A 10,000-nucleotide genomic window follows, 5' to 3' on the forward strand; every position below is an offset into this window, starting at 1 on the left:
TAGGGGGGTGGAGGGACACCGGGATCATTAGGAACCAAAAACTAAAGTGGACACCAGTTTGTCGAGTAAAGTAATGCCGTGACCTCCAGCCCCTCGGCTCCGCACCCTGAGGTTGGGATTGACTCTTTACCTTGTTGCAGGGTGCATTGCCTGGATCAGAGAGAGGAGCGCGTGGACCGATTGGCATTTATAGAGAATCAGCTGGATTTACTGACCCAGGATTGTAAAACTAAAATCAAACAGATCACCGAGGAAGTGGAGCGGCAGGTGAGAGGGTGAATTGTTGGGATTTCTTGTACTGGGGATGGACGAGGGTGATTTGACCAGCTCCGTGTTTCTGGACTTGCTGCTGAGTCTGTCTGGCCGCTGTTTGATGCCATTTTGTGTGTTTCAGGTCTCAAACGCAATGGCTGAAGAAATCCGTCACCTTTCCTTGCTGCTGGATGATTTCCTGATGGATTTCCACCCCTCCCAGGTGGTGCTCAGAGTCTACAAGAGTGTGAGTATTTCCAGGACCAGGAGTGAGCAGTGATTGATCCCAAGGTTCAAACTCCCAGCATCACAATCACCCTGTGTCCCACTGGGATTAAGGGAGCCCCGGGGGGGGGGGGGGGGGGGGGATCAGTCCCTCTCAGTGCACTGCTCGAGGGGCCGAGTTCATTCAATGTGGAGGATTTGGACCACTGTTTACATGAGAAGCTGTCACTCACTGAAGGGAGGCTGTGGGCCCCCTGTCTCCCTCCCCCAGCCCCCCCCCCCACCCCCCGCTCTCCCTCCCCCAGCCCCCCCGCTCTCCCTCCCCCAGCCCCCCCGCTCTCCCTCCCCCAGCCCCCCCGCTCTCCTCCCCCAGCCCCCCCGCTCTCCTTCCCCCAGCCCCCCCGCTCTCCTTCCCCCAGCCCCCCGCTCTCCCTCCCCCAGCCCCCCGCTCTCCCTCCCCCAGCCCCCCCGCTCTCCCTCCCCCAGCCCCCCCGCTCTCCTTCCCCCAGCCCCCCCGCTCTCCTTCCCCCAGCCCCCCGCTCTCCCTCCCCCAGCCCCCCGCTCTCCCTCCCCCAGCCCCCCGCTCTCCTTCCCCCAGCCCCCCGCTCTCCTTCCCCCAGCCCCCCGCTCTCCCTCCCCAGCCCCCCGCTCTCCCTCCCCCAGCCCCCTGCTCTCCCTCCCCCAGCCCCCTGCTCTCCCTCCCCCAGCCCCCCGCTCTCCTTCCCCCAGCCCCCCGCTCTCCTTCCCCCAGCCCCCCGCTCTCCCTCCCCCAGCCCCCCGCTCTCCCTCCCCCAGCCCCCCCGCTCTCCTTCCCCCAGCCCCCCCGCTCTCCCTCCCCCAGCCCCCCGCTCTCCCTCCCCCAGCCCCCCCGCTCTCCCTCCCCCAGCCCCCCCGCTCTCTTTCCCCCAGCCCCCCGCTCTCCCTCCCCAGCCCCCCCCTCTCCCTCCCCCAGCCCCCCCGCTCTCCCTCCCCCAGCCCCCCAGCCCCCCCGCTCTCCCTCCCCCAGCCCCCCCGCTCTCCCTCCCCCAGCCCCCCCGCTCTCCCTCCCCCAGCCCCCCCGCTCTCTTTCCCCCAGCCCCCCCGCTCTCTTTCCCCCAGCCCCCCGCTCTCTTTCCCCCAGCCCCCCGCTCTCCCTCCCCCAGCCCCCCCGCTCTCCCTCCCCCAGCCCCCCCGCTCTCCCTCCCCCAGCCCCCCCGCTCTCCCTCCCCCAGCCCCCCCACTCTCCTTCCCCCAGCCCCCCGCTCTCCCTCCCCCAGCCCCCCGCTCTCCCTCCCCCAGCCCCCCCACTCTCCTTCCCCCAGCCCCCCCGCTCTCTTTCCCCCAGCCCCCCGCTCTCCCTCCCCCAGCCCCCCCGCTCTCTTTCCCCCAGCCCCCCCGCTCTCCCTCCCCCAGCCCCCCCGCTCTCCCTCCCCCAGCCCCCCCCTCTCCTTCCCCCAGCCCCCCCGCTCTCCCTCCCCCAGCCCCCCCGCTCTCCCTCCCCCAGCCCCCCGCTCTCCCTCCCCCAGCCCCCCCCTCTCCTTCCCCCAGCCCCCCCCGCTCTCCCTCCCCCAGCCCCCCGCTCTCCCTCCCCCAGCCCCCCGCTCTCCCTCCCCCAGCCCCCCCGCTCTCCCTCCCCCGCCCCCCCGCTCTCCCTCCCCCGCCCCCCCGCTCTCCCTCCCCCAGCCCCCCCTCTCCTTCCCCCAGCCCCCCCGCTCTCCCTCCCCCAGCCCCCCCGCTCTCCCTCCCCCAGCCCCCCGCTCTCCCTCCCCCAGCCCCCCCGCTCTCCCTCCCCCAGCCCCCCGCTCTCCCTCCCCCAGCCCCCCCGCTCTCCCTCCCCCAGCCCCCCGCTCTCCTTCCCCCAGCCCCCCCGCTCTCCCTCCCCCAGCCCCCCCCGCTCTCCCTCCCCCAGCCCCCCCGCTCTCCCTCCCCCAGCCCCCCGCTCTCCTTCCCCCAGCCCCCCGCTCTCCTTCCCCCAGCCCCCCGCTCTCCCTCCCCCAGCCCCCCGCTCTCCCTCCCCCAGCCCCCCCGCTCTCCCTCCCCCAGCCCCCCGCTCTCCCTCCCCCAGCCCCCCCGCTCTCCTTCCCCCAGCCCCCCCGCTCTCCCTCCCCCAGCCCCCCCGCTCTCCCTCCCCCAGCCCCCCCGCTCTCTTTCCCCCAGCCCCCCCGCTCTCCCTCCCCAGCCCCCCCGCTCTCCCTCCCCCAAGCCCCCCCGCTCTCCCTCCCCCAGCCCCCCCGCTCTCCCTCCCCCAGCCCCCCCGCTCTCCCTCCCCCAGCCCCCCCGCTCTCTTTCCCCCAGCCCCCCCGCTCTCTTTCCCCCAGCCCCCCGCTCTCCCTCCCCCAGCCCCCCCGCTCTCCCTCCCCCAGCCCCCCCGCTCTCCCTCCCCCAGCCCCCCCGCTCTCCCTCCCCCAGCCCCCCCGCTCTCCTTCCCCCAGCCCCCCCGCTCTCCTTCCCCCAGCCCCCCCGCTCTCCTTCCCCCAGCCCCCCCGCTCTCCTTCCCCCAGCCCCCCCGCTCTCTTTCCCCCAGCCCCCCGCTCTCCCTCCCCCAGCCCCCCCGCTCTCTTTCCCCCAGCCCCCCCGCTCTCCTTCCCCCAGCCCCCCCGCTCTCCCTCCCCCAGCCCCCCCGCTCTCCCTCCCCCAGCCCCCCCGCTCTCCTTCCCCCAGCCCGTGTTTTGTGGTGAAGCCAGTAGGTTGTTGGGGGAAGGGGAGGGTGAAGAATGGTTGAGAGTCCTGAGAGAGAATGAGTTAGTGTTGAGATGAGCTGAATCTTGCTGTTGCCACAGTGAGGGTGCAGGAGGAGGCAGTGTCTGTGGAGCAAGAAGAAAGTTCCGAGATTCCCGACCGTAAACAGGATCGAATCGGAAACTAGTGCAGGGGAAGAGACTCGAAGAAACTGACTGCAAAGAGCAGGAAGCAAACTGCACTCGGCCTCCCAATTGAGGGTAAGAGCGGGCTCCTCGGGGACAGATCTGAGCTGGGGTTCCTCGGGCTTGTGTCAGTGCTGAGAATCATTCATTGAAGGAGTGGCCTGAAGTTTCAGGTGTTCGAGTTGCTTCGGTTCAGGGTCACTCCAGGTAAAGCTTCCCTGTCAGTGGCATCTTCCTTTCTCTTAGTCCTTTCCACCACCTTCCACACACCATTAACTCTGTCTCCTCCTCCTTACAGGAGCTTCACAAACACCTGGAGGAAGGGCTTAGACGCAACATGTCAGAGAGATGCTCTGTCACCATTACAGCCAGCCTGCAGAGCACACAGCAGGAGATGATTGGTCAGTGCTGGCAATTGGGCCTTTTCACAGGGTAACAATCTGGGGAAATGGAGCTGGGGTCAGACCCTGAAAGATTTGTATGTTTCAAAAATAACCGCGATCTGGGCTCCAAGCTGCGGCTTTGGGCTTGGTTTGTGCTTTAATTCCCCTGAGGGTGAGGGGTCTGGAGTCTCCGATCCCGATTCCCTGTCCTCCCAGCAGCAACAGCAGCTTATGTTTCTGTAACTAGAGTCCCAGGGCAGCTCACAAATCGCCAGAGAGAAGGGAACGGGGAGGAGAGACTGAAGGGTGGGTTGGGAAGGTTTTTAAAGGAGAAAGTGGGGAGATGGGGTGGGTAGAGGCTGCTGAACGCCCTCCCACCAATGGTTGGGTGAAGGCAGGGGGTGAACAGACGGCCAGAGTCAGCGGACTGAAGGGGTGGGGGAGGGTGGGGGGATTGGTGGGGGGTGGAGGGAGGGGGTACAGGCTGGTTACAAAGATCTGAAGGGGGGGGTTTGAAGATGAGGATGAGTAATTTGAGACATGACGTGGTGAGTGTAACAGGCTCGGGAGGAACAGGTGACTTTGGACCTGATTCCCAAAGCTCTCCCCCACTGGGAGTTTCCTCACCTCATGTCTGGGTCTGTTGGAGACTGATTGATGGAGATTGATCGCTGTGATCAGTCAACAATCCATTATCGTTGTATCAGCGACTACCCGGATGGTGGAAGGTGAACTAGATGGACCGCGGACTATTATCGTCCAGCAATTCCTGTGTCCGTGAGGATTTCATGTGTTGGAGGAGGGGGTTGGTGTGGGTGGGGCTGATGGATGAATGGAGCCTGGTGTGAGGTGGGGTACGGGTGGTTGAAGGGTCCCCCCACCCTGGGCTGGATTGTGAGCACTGCTAGTTGGTGCTGGGAACCTCAAAGCCCCTTTTCAGTGGATGATTTTGTGCTGATTTCTCTTTTCCCCCCCCCCCCCCCCCAAACCCAGACAGCCTGCGGCCCCTGCTACCCCCTACGGAGAGGGGTCAGGTCGATGTCCTCGCCCCTCGTCAGTGCTTCAGTCTCAGCTACGACCTGAATTGTGAAAAGCTCTGTGCCGACTTCCAGGAGGACATCGGGTTCCACTTCTCGCTCGGATGGACGATGCTTGTCAACCGGTTCCTGGGGCCCAAGACCGGGCGCCGGGCGTTAGCGGGATACTGCGAGCAGGTAACGGCAGAGGAGGAAATGTGGCATCCAATTTACACAGCAAGATCCCACAGACAACAGTGTGGTAACGACCAGTTAACCAGTCTTTTAATGATGTTGGTTGAGGGATAGATATTGGTCAGACACCGGGGGAGAACTCCCCTGCTCTTCGAATAGTGTTACAGGATCTTTTACATCCACCCGAGGGGGCAGACAGGGCCTCAGTTTAACGTCTCATCCGAAAGACGGCCCTCCGACGGCGGGGCGCTCCCTCGGCCCTCGGCCCTCCGACGGCGGGGCGCTCCCTCGGCCCTCGGCCCTCCGACGGCGGGGCGCTCCCTCGGCCCTCGGCCCTCCGACGGCGGGGCGCTCCCTCGGCCCTCGGCCCTCCGACGGCGGGGCGCTCCCTCGGCCCTCGGCCCTCCGACGGCGGGGCGCTCCCTCGGCCCTCGGCCCTCCGACGGCGGGGCGCTCCCTCGGCCCTCGGCCCTCCGACGGCGGGGCGCTCCCTCGGCCCTCGGCCCTCCGACGGCGGGGCGCTCCCTCGGCCCTCCGACGGCGGGGCGCTCCCTCGGCCCTCGGCCCTCCGACGGCGGGGCGCTCCCTCGGCCCTCCGACGGCGGGGCGCTCCCTCGGCCCTCCGACGGCGGGGCGCTCCCTCGGCCCTCCGACGGCGGGGCGCTCCCTCGGCCCTCCGACGGCGGGGCGCTCCCTCGGCCCTCCGACGGCGGGGCGCTCCCTCGGCCCTCCGACGGCGGGGCGCTCCCTCGGCCCTCCGACGGCGGGGCGCTCCCTCGGCCCTCCGACGGCGGGGCGCTCCCTCGGCCCTCCGACGGCGGGGCGCTCCCTCGGCCCTCCGACGGCGGGGCGCTCCCTCGGCCCTCCGACGGCGGGGCGCTCCCTCGGCCCTCCGACGGCGGGGCGCTCCCTCGGCCCTCCGACGGCGGGGCGCTCCCTCGGCCCTCCGCACTCCGTGCAGCAGCCTGGATTTTGTGCTCGTCTCTGGAATGGAACTTGAACCCACGACTCTCTGACTCCGAGGTGGGAGAGCTGCTGCTGAGCTGAGGCCGATACCTGTGACTGGTGCCAATTGATTCCTCCGCTGCTGTGAGCAATTCTGTAATCTGCTTGGTGCATTCGGTAATATCGGAGTGGGATGAGGTTAACATCTGGTTGTGTGCAGTCTGATTTCTGCTGACTCGTGGTCTCCTGTATCTCTAGGTACCACGGCAACTACCCATTACCCCTGTCAGCACCAGCTTACCTCCCTTACCCCAGGGGTCCATGACCCAGGAAGAACTCATGGTTTCTATGGTAACAGGATTAGCATCATTAACTTCACGGACATCGATGGGGATAATTGTGGTTGGGGGTGTGGTAAGTAACAGCTGTTTTCCCTGGAACATCTGGTACAGTGATGGCTGTGCAGCTGGGGGAGCAATGACGATCTGAGTGGGCAGGGTAGCAGGCACTCTGTGAGACTGCACCTACTGTAACCCGTGCTAATGCACAGGATGGGCAGGCTGGCATTGCAAGGGGGAGGAACATGAATGGGTGCAGGTTGTTAAAGAAAGAAACCAGAACTTTTATTCATACAGCACCTTATCAGAGCTTCAGGACATCCCCAAGCGCTTCAGAACCAATGAATTACTTTTGAAGTGCTGTCACTGTTATGTGGACAAACACGGCAGCCAATGTGTGCACAGCAAGATCCCACAAACAGCACATGAGGTGAATAACCAGTTCATTTCTTTTGGTATCTTGTACGCCCACCTGGCCAAGGTAGATAGGACCTCAGTTTAACATCTCCTCTGACCTTGGATGCTGCATTCCCTCAGCCCTGCTCTGTAGTGTGGGCCTGGGCCACGTGTTAATGGCCTGTACTGAGGTTTCAGCCCACTATTGTCTGACAGGAGAGGAGAGAGTGCTCCCACTGAACCAAACCAGCAGCTGAAAGACCACAGTGCATTCCAGTGCTATTTAAAGGCCACATCTCTCAGGACCCTCTCCCTGACCAGGTGTGAGTGGCTGATTAGAGCCTGGGTTACTGGGTGACTTGATGGAGGTCTTCATTATGAACGTTCTGGTGAGGTAAATGGTGATGGGTTGTTTGCACTGATCAGAGTTGGTAACAGGAGCACAAACATAAAATAATCACAAAGAATGAAAGGAGGAGGTTCGTTGGAGCAGAGTTAAAAAGGGAATTAGAACAATTGCTTGAAAACAAGGAGTATTAAAGGGTTCGGGGAGCGAGTGGGATAAGACCAGCTGCCCCATGGAGACAAACAGAGGCACATACATGGTGGCTACCTGTGATGGAATGTTCTATGGTCCACGGTCTGGGGTTGATCAGACAGTGGATACTGTGAGTGCACCTGAACAGACTGTCTGTCTGAATTCTCACCCTCGCTCCCGGGCTGGGTGCAACTGCACGATCCCCGTTCATTCTTTCCTGAGCCCTGTGCCTGGGCCGGGCTGCTAAATCATACCTCTGTTGGCCATCGATGAACAGAAAGATTGCTGCTGTCCTTGAGATATCAGCGCTGATTCCCCGGGGCTGGAATGTTGAATGAAGGTGGATTTAACCTACATTTATTTATATTGGACAGTGCAGGTAGGGGTTTAGAGAAAGGTGAGTGGATAAATTGAGCCCTTGTGTGATTGTGTCAGGTGTGGAAGGCCGTGGGCTGGCGGCTGATCGCATTGAGCCTGGGATTGTACGGCCTGCTGTATGTGTACGAGCGTCTGACCTGGACGACCAGAGCCAAGGAACGAGCCTTCAAACGTCAGCTGGTGGACTATGCTGGGGAGAAGCTGCAGCTCATCGTCAGTTACACTGGCTCCAACTGTAGCCATCAAGTGCAACAGTAAGTGGGGAACTAGGAGAACGGGGACATTGCACGGCCTTCTGGTCCCAATCAGGCTTCTTCAGTCTTAAATAACTTCCCCCTCTGACTTCTTTCCCCCACTGGCCCTGAAGGCACCGCCTCTTGCTGGGGCACAAAGGCCCAGTGTCACCTGCCCATCAGTCCCTTACCCCAGTGACTATTCTTCATGTGGAACTAGACAGTAAATCTTGGTAGGATATTCCACTACAGAAGGCATCACAGTAATGCCTGATCTGCCTTCACCCATCAGCCTCAGCCAGCAGGGATCAATGGGCAGTGATTGGGGCAGGACCCTGTCTGACTGACTTCTCATCCTGTGTTAATTTAAGTTAATTTCACAGTAAATGTGTACTTTTGTGTGTGTGTGTGTGTGTAGCTCCTCCTTTCACTGTACCTCTGTCTCTGTTCCCTCCCCTGCAGGGAGCTGACGGGGACGTTTGCCCAGCTGTGTCAGCAGGTGGATGTAACAAGGCAGAAACTGGACGAGGAGATTAAGGACCTGAACAAGAAGATTGAACTGCTGGACTCGCTGCAGAGCAAAGCCAAGCTGCTCAGGTGGGTTCCCACTGGTGTCGGCAAAAGCAGCTGCAGAACGTTGGCAACTCTGGGCCAGGAGCTGACTGCCTAAAGCTTTCTGCTCCGTGCATAGCTGTTGTAAAGGGCCCAGTGTGTTTGAGTTTGGAGTGTGATGCACCATAGGGTGGATTCCTGACTCCAGCAACCTGTCTGGGAGCGGGAGCCAGACTTCCTGCTGGGAAAAAGAGGAACCTGAACCCACTCCACATTCGGAGCTTTGCCCGGCTTGATGAAGGAGGCAGTGCAGCGTTTGACCGTGGCTGATCAATGAGGTGTCGAGGTTAATGAGCCCAGTCAGTCTCGGCTTTATCCAGCAGTAGTTTTAATTCCCTCCTTTTTCCTTAAATTGCTTTATTTTTGAGACTCCCATGTGGTTTCCCCCCTTCTCGGGTGTGTAACGGGCCCCCTCCCTGGGTGTGTAACGGGCCCCCTCCCTGGGTGTGTAACGGGCCCCCTCCCCGGGTGTGTAACGGGGTCGCATGCAGTGCACGCCCCTCTCCCCGGCCACGGTTGTGTGTGTTGAGCCCTGCTGTGTACTTGAAGTAACTGAGTGTCATTTCCTTGCAGAAACAAGGCCGGCTGGCTGGACAGTGAGCTGAATATGTTCACTCATCAGTACCTGGAGCAGAGCAGATGAGAGTGACTGGCAGGAGTAGGCGAGGGTCTGGAGATGTATCCACCGCCTGGGGCATGAGTCCAACACTGACCCCCTCGGGTGGGGTGGTGGGAGGGTGGGAGGCATCCTCGGGATCTTAATTAATTTCTTGCTCAGAATAATTTATAAACACTTGAGAATTGATTTATAACTGCAAGGGGCTGAATTGAAGACCCATGTCTGGCCTATGAAGCATGACGAGCCGCAGGACAATGCAGACATTTGGAGACCTCCTTCCTTTTATATCTATGGTTCAGAACACGAATCTGTTCAGGTTTATCTCACAGCTCAGGCTTGTGGAGCGACGCTGGACACGGGGCTCGTGGAGTGACCTCTCCCCCTCTCCCCAGGTGATCTGATCATTTTGCAAAGACCTTTTGTACAAAGTTGCAACTGCAGAGCTGTGTGTTACAGGGTTTGACCCGGGCAGGACTGCTGACTTAATCTGATCGTGGGCAATTGGTGGCATTTCCCACTTGCTCGTCACAGAGGAATAAACAAGCCCGAGAAGTGCTTTAATAAAACGTAGACTGGCTCTCATAGTGTCTGTAGCTGGTTCACCCCACACCAAACCTTGCAGTCAGGACATGATCACCCTCTGCTCACAACTCCTTTGTGATATTTACATGTATAAATAGCATTGACCAGCAGTGATTACAATATGAGTTCTAATCCTGAGCTTGAGATTGGTTACAAAGGATTTAAAGATTCACTCCATGGCCTGTGCAACCCCCCGAACCCCTCGATTAGATTCCAGCCTGTAACTCACTCCCGGGTATCTGTTATTCTATATATAAACCCCCCAAACCCCTCGATTAGATTCCAGCCTGTAACTCACTCCCGGGTATCTGTTATTCTATATATAAACCCCCTGAACCCCTCGATTAGATTCCAGCCTGTAACTCACTCCCGGGTATCTGTTATTCTATATATAAACCCCCTGAACCCCTCGATTAGATTCCAGCCTGAAACTTGCTCCCGGGTA

The 10,000-nt window shown here is 61.2% G+C and overlaps 1 protein-coding gene across 1 annotated transcript in view; it reads left to right on the forward strand.

Moving 5' to 3' along the window:
* The window catches only part of mfn2 (mitofusin 2), an 18,677-nt gene that overhangs the window by 7,772 nt on the left and 905 nt on the right, over positions 1-10,000 (forward strand). Inside the window, exons 2-9 of the mRNA XM_067970037.1 lie at positions 141-267; positions 395-499; positions 3,619-3,721; positions 4,697-4,917; positions 6,118-6,273; positions 7,567-7,763; positions 8,205-8,339; positions 8,928-10,000. The exon at positions 8,928-10,000 is cut by the window's right edge and continues 905 nt beyond it. Coding sequence (XP_067826138.1) covers positions 141-267; positions 395-499; positions 3,619-3,721; positions 4,697-4,917; positions 6,118-6,273; positions 7,567-7,763; positions 8,205-8,339; positions 8,928-8,997 — 1,114 coding nt within the window. The 3' untranslated portion in view covers positions 8,998-10,000. The remainder of the gene's footprint in view (positions 1-140; positions 268-394; positions 500-3,618; positions 3,722-4,696; positions 4,918-6,117; positions 6,274-7,566; positions 7,764-8,204; positions 8,340-8,927) is intronic.

The sequence above is a fragment of the Heptranchias perlo genome, chromosome 32, assembly GCF_035084215.1.
Source record: "Heptranchias perlo isolate sHepPer1 chromosome 32, sHepPer1.hap1, whole genome shotgun sequence".
Classification (NCBI taxonomy): domain Eukaryota; kingdom Metazoa; phylum Chordata; class Chondrichthyes; order Hexanchiformes; family Hexanchidae; genus Heptranchias; species Heptranchias perlo.